At 43.1% G+C, this 16859-nt stretch overlaps 1 protein-coding gene and 1 pseudogene across 7 annotated transcripts in view; one reads left to right on the forward strand and one right to left on the reverse strand.

The window, feature by feature from the left end:
• The window catches only part of ENO4 (enolase 4), a 91351-nt gene that overhangs the window by 4763 nt on the left and 69729 nt on the right, over positions 1 to 16859 (forward strand). For 3 of the 7 annotated variants that reach the window (XM_077126143.1, XM_077126146.1, XM_077126144.1), the window contains exons 2-10: positions 305 to 433; positions 1167 to 1396; positions 4010 to 4155; positions 5904 to 6073; positions 6169 to 6300; positions 7581 to 7634; positions 9753 to 9809; positions 11944 to 12111; positions 15307 to 15432. In XM_077126143.1, the coding sequence (XP_076982258.1) occupies positions 305 to 433; positions 1167 to 1396; positions 4010 to 4155; positions 5904 to 6073; positions 6169 to 6300; positions 7581 to 7634; positions 9753 to 9809; positions 11944 to 12111; positions 15307 to 15432 (1212 nt within the window). The remainder of the gene's footprint in view (positions 1 to 304; positions 434 to 1166; positions 1397 to 4009; positions 4156 to 5903; positions 6074 to 6168; positions 6301 to 7580; positions 7635 to 9752; positions 9810 to 11943; positions 12112 to 15306; positions 15433 to 16859) is intronic. The other 4 variants (XM_077126148.1, XM_077126145.1, XM_077126147.1 and 1 more) reach the window with 4 other exon arrangements.
• On the reverse strand, positions 3141 to 3591 carry LOC143654584 (myosin light polypeptide 6 pseudogene; annotated as a pseudogene).

A 16859-nucleotide genomic window follows, 5' to 3' on the forward strand; every position in this document is an offset into this window, starting at 1 on the left:
AGGTACGTTAGTGAGTTGAGTTGACTCTAAGAAGGGTTGCTAAATGGTAACACAGGGCCTTAAATAAATGTATGTATATTTCTTCTGAGAGTTCGTAAAACAACATGTACTAGAGACTTGGCATCAGGCTGATTCAAATCTCAGCACTTTGGGGAAGGGTAGGTCCCACAGAGCTATTAGTCTAATCCTGGCACCAGAAATGACCTTCAGGGAGAATTTAGTAGAAACTAAAAAGAGTAAATACGAATGACCTTTTAAAGATAAATTAGAGGTGCTGTTGTGATTTTTGTGCTTTGTGTTGAAGGCAAACTGCTTTTCTAAACTTGCAAAGCCTCCCACCATATGCAGAGTAGTGGGGAAAAACGTCCTGGATGGACTGGGGCTTCCGACACTGCAAGTGGAAATATTCTGCACCATTCAAAATTTTGCCAAGGTATGAGACAGCTTAAGTGCCTTCTTCAGTATGTCCTGGCCGCCTCCCTCCCTCCCCCCACAGCATTGATTAGTAACTCTTGTCTAAACCATAAAAAATTATCTTAATGTTTTGAAATTCAGCATTTGTGAAATATTTATAAATACTATTCATTGCTAGTCATATATATAAAACATGAGTCATACCATCAGCCCTGCTGGCTTTTTCTGTCTCTAAATGTAACTCCAGTACAAATGTGCCAAGCTACCTGCAATGACCCAAGATGGAGAAAGGAAATGAGGAAAACAGTTTTAAGCTTTGACATAATTAATGTGATCAAATGTATTTTGATATAGATTAGTTTGATATATAAGTTTATATAGATCTATGTATATGTATGCTGATCTACATAAGGAAAATTCATTTTAGTAGGTTATATTCATACATATTTGCTATTAGACATTAGTTTGCTACACTCACCAGGCAGAGAATAATTGTGATGAAATCTGTTAGTATTCTTTTAGCTATTTATTGGAGAAGTAGTGATAAAAATGAAGCTCAATGTAAGGTTTTTATAAGGGGATTTTAACGAGGTAATAATTTTAAATGTTCCTTGGAGTTGGGCTTCACAATGTTTGAACAGCTATAGAAATACTCAAAGAAAATTATATATTCTCATTTTCCGCTTGAAATTGGTGAGAAAATATCCTGCATATTAAAAGCTGGATTAATTCAATTTCCTATTGGCTGTGAGAGCTGGGGAAGACATAGAGCACGTCCGTGCTATTTGCAGAACATATGTTCCGTGGTGATCTCGTCCCACTTTGAAGTGCATGAGGATGCTCTGCCTGAGCAGGTGGACGCAGAGGAGCTGGAAAGGAAGGATGCCGTCAGCACCGCCGTGCAGTGGGTCAACGAGGCAATCACCCAGGAGCTTCAGGGCATCGCACCCTCTAACCAGGCCCAGGTGGATCAGGTGCTCAGGTGACTCTCCCACTTTGAAATACAAATGTGAAATAGAAATGTGCATCCATTTTCTTTCCATTTTACCTATCAGTAAAACAGGTCTGTGGCATCTGGAGGGTAGGGTTGGGAAGTCCATTTAAGAAGCATTGTGTTAAAGTAGCAAAATTTAGCAGAAAATAGTGTTTTTTTTCCTTCTGCAGACTCTGTGATTAAAATCCTACTGTGGGGGCAGGGGGCGGTACAAGGGTAGTTTAGTGGTAGAATTCTTGCCTGTCATGCGGGAGACCCAGGTTCGATTCTTGGTCCATGCGCTTCCCAAAAAACAAATTCAACAAATGGTGCTCCAGTAATGGGATACTCACCTGGGAAAATAATGAAATGTGACCCTGCCATACAGCATACAAAAAAAAAAAGAATTCTACTGTGTGCAATTCCTTAAAGTCTTTTGGCCTCTTTTCATGCTTAGAATTTTCTTAGGAGTCAATAAAAGTTTCTCAGGAAAAGGGTCAGGTCAATAACCCAGAAGATATCCTGCCCCCTTCCCACTCCCTCAGCTCCCACCTCCTGAGCTGTTCGTGTCCTTGCATAGAGCCACAGCTGCTAATGCTGACATTCGATCCTGCAGCAGCCACCAAGCCTTCCATGCTTTGTCTATAGGTTGATGCTAAAATTTGAAAACCAAGGAAGTGTTTGCATTCCTAGGGCTATGTAAGCATCATTCAAGGCCCAGCCAGGCCCTGTGTTAAGAGAACTTTTCCTTTTTGTGCAGGCCCAGTGCCAACACCACCACCCTCTGGGCCATACGAAGGTCAAATGGATCCTGTTAAGCATCATCATGTGCTCACTTGTGAATAACATCACTTTTCAGTTTGCTTCAGAGTTGGAGCATGTTTACTGTTGTAAAAAATCTTTTTTATAGTTTTTGGTTTCCTTGGGTTTGCTAAATGCCATTTTTAAAATTCCCTTTTTTCCTTTTTTGGTCTTATTTGCCATTATCAGATCCCTAGATTTTTCCATGCTCAGTCATACTTTCTATTCTAGTGCATTCCTTTTTTCCTGGAGTTCTCCTCTTCAAACCTCCTATCTGGACTGCTTCTTTTCTAGACCTACTGCAGAGATGCCTTCCCTTCATAATGTTTCCTGGATCCAATATCTTCCTTTTTCTTGATTCACTGAATACATCCTTTAAAAGTAAGATGAGAAGGGGGATTTGGGATGTCAATTTTTTGAGTTCCTACATGTGTGGAAATGTCAGGACTCTGCCCTCGGGTGGATAGTTTGCTTAGTATAGGCCCTTGGGTTGGAATCACTTTCACTCCAGACATCAAAGGCAGTGTCCTCTTGGCATCTGGGTTATTGACAAGTCAGATGCAAATCTGATTCCCAAGTGTTTGTTCTGTGTTTGCTCGGGAAGATTTTAGTCTCTTCTCTTTCTTTGGGGGCTGAAATTTCATGTGAACAACCCAAGCTGGATTTCTCCAAGTTTTTTTTAACTATTTGTTTAAGCCAAAAAAAAAAGAAAAGAAGCCATGAAGTACATATAGTGCTATCTTTCAGTGGCTATTCTTGACTCATTTTTCCTTCTTTTCTTTGGGGGTGGGCTAGAGCACAGAGAGCAAGTTTATTTGGTGAATGCTGTTGGCAAATCTTATCCAAGAGAACCAGGATGGGAAAGGTGCTGTGACAAGAGAGCCTAGGAGCCCTTCAGGGCTGGTCTCAGACAGGAAAGGTATGGGCTCTGGGGATATAGAAAGGGCTGTCTTCAACTGTGTAGCACCATATGGACAAGCTCTTCATAGTCAGTACAACCATTGTTGTCCTCATGTCCTGCCACTAGCATCTCTACTTCTTCTGTCATCTTCTCACCCACTGTAATAAGGACATACTGGATTTCTGCAACCATGACAGTGCCATTCCCTTCCTTGTCAAACATCCTTGAACCTTCAGCATAGTCCTCGTAGCTGCCCTGGTCCTTGTTCTTAGCCACAGTCTGCAGCAGGGACAGGAAGTGTTCCAAGTCCAGCACCTTTACATTCATCTCATCGCTCTTGGGGTTCCACAAGACCATAAGCGTCTCGGTGATTGTGGGGTTCTAGACCAGGGCGTTCATTATGTCCCCACGCTGGCTACCGGATCTTGCTACCACCTGTTCAGTCACACTGCTGGAAGCCCTCCTTGAATTCTGCTGTCTGGTCCTCCATGAGGTCACACATCTTGACTGCTAGGCTCTGCAGGACCCTTTCCTGCAGCAATGGCTCCTACTCCAGGCCCCTCATTTGTCTTTTGATGGTCACTTATTCAAAAAGAAAACCCAAAGGCCGTAACCAAATTATGCCTTCAAATTTTACTTTCACAATGCAAACAGGGATCACACAATTTCAAAAACGAGCATCTGAGCTCTTTAAAAATTTATTTCCAGGCCAAAATTAATTTCAGTTCTTAAACACAGTTTTATAACAACATAATCATTTCCGACCTTGGAAACTGAAGCTGGTTTGTTCTTAAGTAGCTAAAAAAAAAAGCAAAATAAATTATTGAAATATAGTGGGGTCTGCACCAAAGCATGAACAAAATTACAGAGCAATATTCCTAACTATCCCATTGTAATATCATATTTTTCTTGCTATTAAGGATATTCTTTGAAAATAAAGTACAAGAAGAGAAGGAGAAAAGAGAATTGGAAAAGAGCACCGAAGACTCAGTAGTAGTGCCTATACTTTCACCTCTACCACCAGTTCTACCTCCACCTCCTGCAAAAAAGAAAGGACAAAAGCAAGGTTGGTGGCTTGTCATCTTGCAGAACCTTTAGTGGCAAGTGTGTGAGGAAGAATGAAGCTTGGACTGCCTTCCCAAGTCTCTTTGCTGACCCAGGTTGGGCTCCAGCCATGTGCCATCCGTCTTCCCTGCCACTTCATGGTAGTGGAAAGTGCCAGCTCCTACATACTGCTGCCATAGTCATAAACCAGGAATAAAGATAGCCCAACTCCCCCAAATAACAGCCCCCCAGTACTCTCGAAGCCTGCCAAGTCTGCTGTGTTGGGAGAGCAGGACTTCCCTTCATCCCACCCTAATCACTTATCATACTTCACTCAGCAGTGGCAATGCAAGGGGTGGGTGGCATGAGAGAAATTTTAACACCCCCTACACACACACACAAAACACACAACTACAATTTTCTATTAGCTCATACTAGAAAGAATATTTATATACCTTGATAGGGACAACCAGCATTTGGTCAGTCTGATATTATATATTAATAAAAATTTCTGTGAAAAGCCTTGCTGTTTTAAAGCATATCATGTAAGCAACACAGCCATTTGTTCCACCCCTTCCATCCAGATTGCAGGCCTCAGCCCCTCCAATATGTTAATTTTTGCACTGCTGCTAGTATTGGAACAGTGTGTCTACCCAACTAGTGCATGCTCTTTAAGGGTATGAGTTGTGACTCATTTAACTTGGCATTGCCAGTGTCCAGCACAATGTGAGATACAAACTAAATACCAAGTCCATGTGGGTTCGTTGAATAAAAGAGCACCAGAACCAGGAAGGGACCAAAGAGACAAGATCTCTTATTTCATAGTTTCAGGTGCTGAGGAACAGAGAGGGGAAGGGATTGCCAATGGCAAAAGAATTATATGAGACCAGTCTTCTGTTAGGAGACCTGGGCTGGCCACTACCAAGTTATTAGGTAGAAGCCACCCATGGATGTGCCATTTGTTCCTTTTGAATGAGAGGACGTAGGACTTAAGAAAAGGGGAGAAGCAGGAGGGGTCAGTAATTTGCTAAGCACTCATTATGTGCTAGGTGCTTAAATATTTTATCTCCACTGGGGACCTGACCCAGGGCAGTAGCTGTGGGGAGGAAGAGGAAAGGAGGGAGAACAGAGATTATGTGATGGGCTCTGGTACCTGATCAGATAGGGGGTGTGTGGCTGACAGCCTATGATCAGGGAGATGGGTAAGATTTCTGGATGGATGGTTAGATCTGGGAGGCATTGCTAAAGATCATCAACACAGAATAAGGCATTGGTCTGGGTTGGGAAGAAAGAGAGCAAGTTAGACGTGCTCATGAAGAGCTGTTCAACAGAAAGTTGGTCGTGTAGCAGCTGTGCTGAAATACAGCAAAACAAGGATTTGAGGTTTGAAGACTGTGCAAATCCTCTCTATCCACTCACCATTAGCTGTTGGGCAATTCTGTTAACCTCTCTAAGCCCCAGTTTACTTATATCTGAACATGGGATAATAACACACACTTCACGGGATTGTTGGAGGAGTTAATAGTGAATGGCGCAGAATTTCTTAATGAAGCAAAATCCATGGCTGAGGGTTATTTGAGCATTAGGGGTAGTGAGTGAAATCAAACAGAAGACTTAAGAGTTGATGCAGAGAATAGGTTTTTCCCAACCTCAGCTTTCATCTTTTTTGCTGGACCTTCGCATCTGCAATGAAAACATTTAAAAGAATAGTTTTGTTATAGTCAAACTTCCTAAAAGGGACCTTTTAACAATGTTATCCCCCCACCCCAGGGAGAAATGATATTATTGTAGAGAAACCCATTACACCTGCGGAACCAGTTGAACGTGTACTCAGTGGAAGCATGGCCATTGGGGCTGTGTCGCTAGCTGTTGCCAAGACAAGTGCCATGCTGGGCAATAATCCTCTCTACTTAAATATTGCATTACTGAAGCACAGGCAGGTACGTATCTATTATATTCCATTATGAGAACCCAGCAGAATCGCAATACGAATGAATCATGTTTCTCAGTTTCCCTTGCTTTTCTTATATTTCAGGAACAGCAGAAAAAGCTAACTATACCTTTGCTGATGGTATCTATGATCAGCTGTGGGAAGTCATCTCCTGGGAAACTGAATTTAATGAAAGAAGTGATTTGCATACCCCATCCTGGATTAACAGCCAAACAAGTACCTTACATTATCTCAAGCTGCTTTGTCTTAAAACACACACGTAGCATCGTCAGTGAGTTTTAGTGTAGCGTGGTCCCCAAGGCTTATGACGTCAAGGAAGAGGGAATTAAATAGAAAATGAGAATAAACATTTTAGGAAATCAGCATGGCTGGTGGGAGGCAAGTCAAGACCCTAAACAAAAGAGAACCCATTTAGACCACATGCGACATCTGACTCATTAGAACATTTACTCTAGTTAGTGACTCACAGAGAAGACATGGGCAAGTGACTTGGCAGGCTTCGAGAGTACTGGGGGGCTGTTATTTGGGGGAGTTGGGCTATCTTTATTCCTGGTTTATGACTATGGCAGCAGTATGTAGGAGCTGGCACTTTCCTAACAGCCCACTCTGTTAAATAGCAATTCCACGGCCCAGTAGCTTACCTGGTACATAAGAGACATGCCATGTATATTTATGGAACGAATGAATCCTAAATCACATCTTCACTGCTCAGAGGCATGTTCTCTGTGTTGTTTCTTCAGTGGCCTGAATGAATCAATATGCCTCTTTAAGTCCTGATAAAATATTCTACTAATGGGCATTACAGAGAACACAATATTCCATGTTCAGCAGTGTACATTTTCAGGAAAAGTACAGGAAGCCTTTTTTTTTCCTATAATAAACTGAGGGATAATTTATGTGTGGTAGTGGAAATCACCATGTGGAAAAACTTGAGATTTCTTTATGATAAGAATTCTTTTATAAAGAAAACCATCATTAACTTGCAATTTATCAGCTGTGAAAGACTGGAATTTCAGAGCCTGGTGTGAGGATCTTCCCTTTGGTTAATATCGCATTACTTGGGTACCAGAACACTTAATGTGTCATTCTTGACCTGTCTTCATACATAGACCCCACCATCAGAATATATTTTCAGTTTTTTTAAGTGGCAATGAATTTACACTGACTCAATGACTCTAACCTCTTGATGACCAATGACATGTATTTGTAAGAAGGTTGTCCAGGTTGGTCGGAGACTGTGAATGAGAATGCAGTTAAATTTGCTCCAACCAACAAAACCAATCAGTTCCCTACAGTGAAGAGAGACTACTGAGGAGGCAAGCCTCTCATTCATACTCAGCCGAATGAAAATAGGGGTCTGATTTTGTAGAGCGTGTCGCCCACTAGCCATGGACCCTACAAATAATCTGTGCTAGAAATAGTCATGTGTGGCATATGTTTTCTATTTAAAATTTCTAGACTACAGTTGCGGAAGATTATGGTTATTCTATTTACAGGGTGTGGAGATGCTCCTGGAAATTCAGAAACACATTAACAAAACAATTGAAATGGTATGTAAAGAGATTCTTTGGTGACCAGTTACTGATACAGACTTGTACATCTTTTAATATCCAACTTGTAGCTTGTTATGAAATTAAATCAAAGTTGTTGTTATTCATAAGGGAAATATATTCATTTGCTTTGGGCTTCCCATATGAACCAAGTTTATACATTCCATCATTGGCTATAGATCCTTTTTCTAATGGTTTTTATTAATTTCATTTTGATTTCTGAGGCATCTGGCTCTATGCAAAGATGATCCCTTAGGATTTGAAAAGAAATAAAGGATTTGGCCTCTGGGATGTGAAAGGCAGTTTGGCATAGTGGGTAAGGGGCAGACTTTGTAGCCAGATTGCCTATGTTGGAAGCCTGGCATTGGGCATACAAGGGCGCTTGGCCAGGCTGCCCTCTCTGGGGAAGTCACCAGGCAGGATGGGAGGCAGCTATGGGAATCATTGGTCATCCTATCATATTCTCTTTAGAGCAGTGCCCAGGAATACAATAGGTCTGGACCTCAGCCTCTAGAAGTGGGATTCAGTTTTGGGGAGGGGGCGGGGCTTTAAAATGTGTGTATATAAATGTGTGTGTGTATATCCTTTTTATTTTGGAATAATATTAGACTTACAGAACAGTTGCAAAATTCATACAGATAGTTCCCATATACCTCTCACCCAGTTTCCCCCAGTGTCAACAGGATACATTACCCATGGTACGTTTGTCAAAATTAGGAAACCAAAATTGGTATTGGGTGTTTCTCTCAGTTATTTATTGCTGGTACAAGGCCCCATGTTCTATGCCACAGGGATAAGCATCGAGTTCCTGCCCTCAGGAAGTTTAATATCTCATTGCAAAGACAGGAAAACCAGGAGAAAGTCAATACTAATGAAAGCCACCAGTATTCTTCAGTGTTTGCCATTCTGAGCTGAGCCGCTTCAGGGGATCCTGCACCTCTTCACCTGACTGTATCACATGGCTTCCCATTGCCCTTAGGTTCAAGTCCAAAGTCCTCAGCGTAGTCCTCCTGGTGATCTACTGCTCACCCACTGCTCCAGCCCAGATGTTCACCGCTCGCTGGGGGTGCTCTCTCACTGCTCCTGGGACCACGCTCCCAGCTCGGGGCCTTCATACATGCGCTCCTCTTTACCAAAGGGCTCAGCCCCACTCTTCATCCACGTGTCAGCTTCCTCAGACCTGCTTCCCCGATCTTCTACACAAACAACGTCCCCTTGCTCGGCATTCCCATTGCACCATCTTCCCTTGTTACAACAGGCTTCTCACTCATAGCTAGCTGGCACCTGTCTGCCTCCCTGGACTGCAAGCTCCCTTGGGTGTGTTATTTACACTGTAGCTCTCGTGCCTGGCACATCGATTTGCTTCCTAAGTATGTTATATTTTCCAGGGGATACTAAGTACGAGTACTTTCACTCCATGGCTAAAGAAGCAGGATAATGCATTTGCACGTACTTAAGTGTATATCGCGACACTCATGCCCCCCAGTTTATACAGCCAGTAAGTGGTGGGCATTAAAATGCATCACTTAAAAGATAAAATACTTGCTAAAGTATGGGATCATTGCCCCCCAAACATTGTGGGAACTCCTTCTTAGGACTTACCTTCGCTTTTAACCTCAAATGGCATTACACCCACAGGATTGACTGGATGTTACGACCTTTGGCCATTTCCAAAGTCAAATCCACCTTTGCAGGAGAAAGCATTTGCGCCCTGAGGATATCCCAAATCCTGTACTAGCCCCATAGGAGCCAATCCTAGTGCTGCTATGTCTTAAAGGCACCCTCGTCCCTAGGAGAGGGCCTGGGAAAACGCCTGCACACCTGGTGCTCAGTACATGGCCAAGGAAGACTCCATTTATGGGACTAGAAATGTGATTGGGGGCAGAAGGTATGGATGGACTAAATGGGAACATGTGCCAGAATATGAGAAATAATTTGGGGTTCATAAAAGCAGGGAGTGGCTGACATCATCCCAACACATGTGTGGGTAAGAATGTGATGGGCAGGGACTGACCTAGCCCCCAGGCAGCCGACAGGACAGAGGGACTGAAGCTCTGCTTGCTGCCACAGATATGTCTGCAAATATCGAGTGATGGGTTTTTGTCTTCCATTCCACAGCCCCTTCCTCCAAAAGCAGAAACGAAAAAAGGGCATAATGGAGGGAAAAGGGGTCAAGTAAGTATATATATTTATTTGTTGCCACACTTCTGTAAGACCCAATTTACATATTCCCTGTCCCATATCCTCTCCCATGGTCATCTTGCTCCAAAACAGGGTGAAGGCAATTGGAGATTATACTGTGATTTTGTTCCAAGAGCACCTAACAAGGCAACTCCGCAGATCTGGAATATAATTGAGCCCAGCAGCAGGCTGCCTGGCCAGTAAAGCTGCTAGTTATCTGGGCATTTGGAATGCTGGAGAGCTCAGCAAAGCATTTATAGGGTAATAGGATTATACTTGAAACCCTATAGGTGAGGTGTTTTGGAAGTTGATTCTCTGATAAGTAACTGAAAGGCATAAAGGCTATTTTAGATTTTAATTTTACTACTACCAAAGAGAGAATGTCAAGGCACAAAAAGATGGCCATTCCTTCTGCCTGGTCCACCAAAGGCACTGAAACCCTGTTTCAAGTGAACCATGGCCAGAATTCAGGTTGTGTCTGGAGAGTCGGGCTATACGTCCTCCTTGGAAAATAGACAAATCAGCCACGCAGGCTGCGAGAGCCTTGGGAGACTGGCTGGACCTGGTCAGTTGGTCCCTTTGATGATCATAAGCGCTCTGCTAGATCCACCTCCTGCGTGCTAAAACTTCCAACACTATAAGTGGAAGCACCTGCAGATAATGTAAATGAGGGAGAGGGGCCGCACCTGCGATATTTGGTCTCTTAAGTCTGAGGTCAGGGTCTAGAGCCTGCTGAAGTCATCAGCAAGAAGGGACACTAAAAATAGGAGAGGTCTTGGTAAAGATCAAAATTACGTTTCTTCTCAAAATTGGGAGAAAGAGGAGAGATATGTGAATAAAAGAAGCAGTAAGTAAAATACTTGACATTTGTATATGCTGGAATGAGAAAAGCACTCCCAGGTCTTGCAAGAGAGGTAGGAAATAGTGAAGAGGTAATCCAACCTCACTGCTGTCCCCTGGGTTCCAACAAGGGCATCTTATGTTCTGAGAAGTTAACTTAGATCAAGATCAGCCCCTTCCCTGTGACCAGCTTTACTTCTTTTTCCTGCTACAAACAAGTGAGAGTCTAGATTCTAGAAAGGCAGCTGGACCACTTATGGGCAGAGACTCAGTAGTCAAACTGCCTGGATTAAAATCTGTTCCAAATTACTTAACTCTCTGAAAACAGAGACAGTAATAGTACCTTCTTCATCAAATTGACAAAAGGAGTAAATATTTATGTGAAACACTTAGATTTTTATCTAGAATTTAGTGATGTTTTCATAATTTAGAAGCATCGGTAATGAAATTCTTCAATTGATACACAATTATTCCTTTGCTGAATTAAAAGTCTCTCTCATTGACATTAACAATACTGAATGGTTCTTAAAATTAGCTGGTGCTATCACCAGTAAAAATGGAATATCTATACCTGGGTTCATGTTTGTGCTTGAGTTTGGTAAACACACATGCGTGCACACACACACACACACATCCCTACAAACCTTAAGTCCTCAGAATCACTGATGTTGCCTCACCTTATACTACAATTGCATAGTAGCAATTTACGGTAAGGCCACATCAAGGCTGACCTTGCAATAGAGGCATATGGCTGCCTTTCCCTTGGGTCATTTGGGTCCCCAAATCCTCTTTCACTGAAATTCCTCCTCAGTGCTGCACCCTTTTAGCTGAAGTCGTCAATTCTTTTTAAAATACAGCCTTTCCGAGTAAGGGTTGCATTTTGAGCCTAAAAAGACATGTCCTTTAAAGGATAATGACATATAGGAGAGGGCAGGTTTGCAGAAGGGATTGAGGAAGAGGACAGGCAGGCTGGACATGTCCAGCAAGAGCGTGGACATTCACCCACCCGGTGGCTGTGACTCGAGTTAGGCCCCTGTATAACAGCAGAGCTGGCGAAGAGGGTAAAGGGTGCTTCCAGGTCAAACTTGAAAAGCTCAGGAGTAGCAAAGTTACTTCCAGATACTACAGACAAATCATGTGCCCAAAAGACACAAGAGGTGAGTGGGACCTGGAAGTAGGATTTATGGAGAATCAAAAGACCTCCTCTTCCCAGAGCCGTGTCTGGTTAGGAACTGTGCCTATCACAGAACGTCCTAAGCACCTTGATCATGCTCTTGTCCTTTTGCAGCCGCAGATCACCGGTAAGATGTCCCATCTTGGCTGTTTAACCATTAACTATGACACCACAGAGCAGCCACTGCTACTAATACAAGGAATCTGTGCGAGCCTGGGGCTGGAACTGGGAATAAATCTGCATCTAGCCATCAACTGTGCTGCACATGAGCTGATGGACTATGTAAGTTTCTACAACTTTTGCTTTTGACGGTTCCATTATTTTTAAATTAGCATACAAAAGATGAGCCAAACTGAATATTTTCCAAACAGACCCTATCGTTTTTTTTTAAATTACTATTGCATGACACGGCCCCCTATGAATGGAGTTGGGAAAGTCAAATTAATCAATGACCAGAGAATAACATAATCACTTCATTCAAACAATTAATAACAGAAAATTTCTTAGTAAAATCACATACAAAAATTCTGTGATAGAAATTATTTAAAATGGGTTGCTTACATTGTAATCATGAGAGCTATTGAAAGATAATTTAGCAAACTAGTTTATTCTGCTGCATACAATCGATTGGTAAATGCTGAATTCGTCAAGCAAGAAAAGTAGATCAATTATAACTGTGACTCAATAAGCCCATCTAGAAATGTGGTTTTTTGAAGTTTATGCTATAACTTACTGGAGGGAGTTATTTAATAAAGAGAAAGGAAAACTCAAACCAAGCAGCAAAAAGTTCATAACAAAGCGTTGCAGTCCTCACTTCTTTGGGATAATGCACCAACAATTAACCTTTAAACTGGGAAAACTGGTATGTTAGGAAAGCTCTTAGAAATTTTCTGTCTCAGACACATAAACATACTTCCCATTTTCAAAGACACAAATGCTCAGTCTACATCTTAGAAAATGCCCAGCATACTGTTAGGCATTTATAGTGACTTGGTAATTAATGTCAAATTCAGGAGATATAAATAAATAGGATTCTGCTTTAATTTGCGATTCTTATGTTAACCTCAGAAGAAATTTTGAACAGTATATACGAACATTGAATCTGGCTGATTTCTAAAAGTACTTTTACTTTTCAAAGGAAGCTAAGCACATAAAGGAATGTTTAAAATAATTTCCAACCCTCATGGGTAACGACTGGTTCCTAGGCATACCATTAAGAAAAATAATTGCACATTTTCATCAACAACATGTACCAAGAACTAAGAATATGCTGACTTGCCTAGTGCTAGCTAGAATGGGTATTTATTGCTTTTCATCAGTAAAATGTATAATATTAGCTTAATATCAAATAATTCCTACACTAATGTTACTTCAAAGTCATTAGCATTTCCTCAATGACAAGACATGATTTTTAAGCTTCACATTCTGGAAGTTAAAGTTCTTACTGCTTTTTAATATGGGGGAAAAAACCATAAAATCCCTTTAATTATGGACTTCTTAGGAACCTGCTTAATTTCAATGGAATTCATTCTAGCAGCGGCAGCAGGAAGGCATTAGCAAACCAAACAGCCACACTGCTCCATTCCACCTCTCTCCCAGGACCTAAATATCCCAGATGTCTTTTTGTCATTATCCTTTTTTTTTAACCTTGCATTATAACTTTTGATATGCCTACAACAACATTATTTTATATACCAAAAGTATATACATATCAGAATAATCATCTTCATTTTAATAACAAAGTATTTATATTCATTTCTGCATTGGGCAATATGAAAAACACCAATTCATTCAGTGTTCACTAATCCAAAAATTTCAGCATCACATTTGTTTTAATTGGAAAAAAATTAAAGGATATCTGTTAAACTCACAGGAGACCCATTCCTCAGGCTTAACTTAGCATACTTTCCCTTTTGAATTTATTTTTTCATGGAGATGAATACCTTGAATGTCATAATCACAAATATTTCTAAAATATTCTAACAAGAATAAAAATCTTATATTTTCACAGAGTTTTTTCAATACAATTTGAATCTTTCATCACATAAAAAAGCAAGGCAGAACTTCTTTTCAGTAATGTTGACAGTGGCTTGCTCTGTTGAATATTATAAAAGTATACCTTCAGGGATATTATTACCACATTCATTTACTCGTATAAACGGTAGTTTATTAAAATGAAAAATTATATTGGAAACAATGTGGATTTAAAATTTTTGCTTTAATAAAGCTGTACTTTTTATCGGTTAGAAAAAATATATATTTATGTCCATCCCAGGTGCTGCCCCTGAACAGATGTGGGAGCAAAGGTGCTTTGTTTCGCTGAATAACATTAGATCCTTCATCCCTCTTTACTTCTATACTTAATGACCTGGGAACTTCCCAGGCTTCAAAAGAATAGGGTTACACTCAAATTCCACCTTCAAGACAATATTGTTACGACTAGAAGTTACATCCCACCTGTATTAGTTAGCGTTCTCTAGAGAAACAGAATCAACAGGGAGCACTTGCAAATATAAAATTTATAAAAGTGTCTCATGTGACTGCAGGAACGCAGAGTCCAAAATCCACAGGGCAGGCTGTGAAGCCGACGACTCCGATGGAGAGTCTGGACGAACTCCACAGGAGAGGCTCACCAGCCAAAGCAGGAATGGTACCTGTCTCCTCTGAATCCTCCTTAAAAGTCTTCCTGTGATTAGATTAAGCATCACTCATTGCAGAAGACACTCCCCTTTGGCTGATTACAAATGGAATCAGCTGTGGATGCAGCTGATGTGATCATGATCCTATTCTATGAAATGTCCTCATTGCAACAGACAGGCCAGCACTTGCCCAATCAGATAAACAGGTACCACAACTTGGCCAAGTCGACACATGTCCCTAACCATGACACCACCTGAGAAAGAAATGTCTTCACATAAGTCACCAGACAGTTCATATTGGTTGTTAGTGTCTCAGAAACTATATGCCCTGGCTTCATATTCTAGGACATTCACAGTAGGTGGAACAGATGATTTGTCCACCACAAGCTGGAAGACGGTGGGTTCTAGTGGGTGGGCAACTTTGCACTGCTCCTCGATTTGTCCTTTGATAAATGTATGGTGTCGTCCATCTACCCAGGCAGCTGGGTATCCCAGCACCACATCATAAACTTAAATTAGACATTGTTCCTCTCCCCCTGTACCTGCTGGTGTTGGTGAAGAAGGCATCATCTGAAGCCAGTGGCAGGAGCTCTGTGGGGCATCACAGGGAATGGGCATCTGAACAAGCACAGCTATTTCACTTTAAACAGTGACTTGATTTCCCCCAGGTTAATACTTTCCAGATATTTGAAGTAAAATGAAAAGATTTCCCAGCTGAATGTGACCCCAAAAAAGAATCGATTTCCAATCTTGTATAAGATTACCTGAATTTGAATCATGTCTTTAGCATTTGAAGAAGTCACCATTTATCCTTTAATAATTTCCTTCAACATATCAGAGTAAAGGGAAGTATGAAGTGATGATGGGAACATACAAAAATGCGACTGAGATGGTTGACCTGTATGTGGATCTGATCAACAAATACCCTTCAATTATTGCCTTAATTGATCCTTTCCGGAAGGAGGTAAGCAGGACTCATTTTAACTTTTATAACAAAACATGGAACAATAAAATCTTATTTTTGGACCTCTATTATTCAAAATATGTGGCCATTTGGACTGGGCTGACTTGTTTTATTTTGGCATTTATGAGAAAAGGCACCTGTTAAGCAAATGTCCAGTGGAAATGCAATTACTTAAGAGTGTGCTTGTCTAGGGAATGAAACAAGCATTTTAGGAGTTTGTCCACATTTACAGGCAACCTAACTGATGGAGGCTGAGCCCACGGTGCTAGCTGGTGCTTCAATAGGTTAATCATATAGCATATCCTATGTGCTCCTAGAAATACATCTTCTACTAGGTCAAAGATTTTTAACCTAAATCCAGTTACTACATATGCATAAAAGTAATAAAGCCATATTTTTAAAAGGTTTGCAATTGACTCTCTCCCCGCCGGACCGCCGCGCGGCGCACGCGCCCCGCAGCAGCCGAGCCGCCCGACCTCCCTACCCCCTCTCTCTCCCCGCCGGACCGCCGCGCGGCGCACGCGCCCCGCAGCAGCCGAGCCGCCCGACCTCCCTACCCCCTCTCTCTCCCCGCCGGACCGCCGCGCGGCGCACCCGCCCCGCAGCAGCCGAGCCGCCCGACCTCCCTACCCCCTCTCTCTCCCCGCCGGACCGCCGCGCGGCGCACGCGCCCCGCAGCAGCCGAGCCGCCCGACCTCCCTACCCCCTCTCTCTCCCCGCCGGACCGCCGCGCGGCGCACGCGCCCCGCAGCAGCCGAGCCGCCCGACCTCCCTACCCCCTCTCTCTCCCCGCCGGACCGCCGCGCGGCGCACGCGCCCCGCAGCAGCCGAGCCGCCCGACCTCCCTACCCCCTCTCTCTCCCCGCCGGACCGCCGCGCGGCGCACGCGCCCCGCAGCAGCCGAGCCGCCCGACCTCCCTACCCCCCTCCTCCCCCTCCTGCTCCGGCTGCTCTCCAACCAACACGGTGCCCTCTTCCCCCGCCTTCACCGTGCTCCTCCGCCACCAGCCTCGACAGCCTTGCCGCCCTCACCTTTCCTCCTCCAGAACAACTACTGGGGGAGTGGAGATAATACAGAGCAGCTCCCGGAGCCACGAGGGAGATCAAAGGGACAGCGTACCCCATCCTGGAACGGCTGACTATCTGGGAGAACCAGCTCCGGTGAGATCACCAAGGGGCACGGGCTTTCCTGGGTGGGACAGCAAGCGACCGGAGTCCCTCCCTTCCACCTTCCCAGGCCAGCTGGTAGAATTGGACAGGCGGTCCCCTTAGGCCGCGGCGGCTGGTGCCCCCACCAAACGAGGCCCCCCGGAACAACTGAGATAGTTGGGTCGGAAATCCCCAGACTGCGGAGAACAGTGACCGGGGGATCCCTTCCAAACACGTGACTCCCCCGTCGGCTGGGAGCAGTGCATTCTCCCGGGCTG

This window comes from Tamandua tetradactyla, chromosome 13, assembly GCF_023851605.1.
Source record: "Tamandua tetradactyla isolate mTamTet1 chromosome 13, mTamTet1.pri, whole genome shotgun sequence".
Classification (NCBI taxonomy): Eukaryota; Metazoa; Chordata; class Mammalia; order Pilosa; family Myrmecophagidae; genus Tamandua; species Tamandua tetradactyla.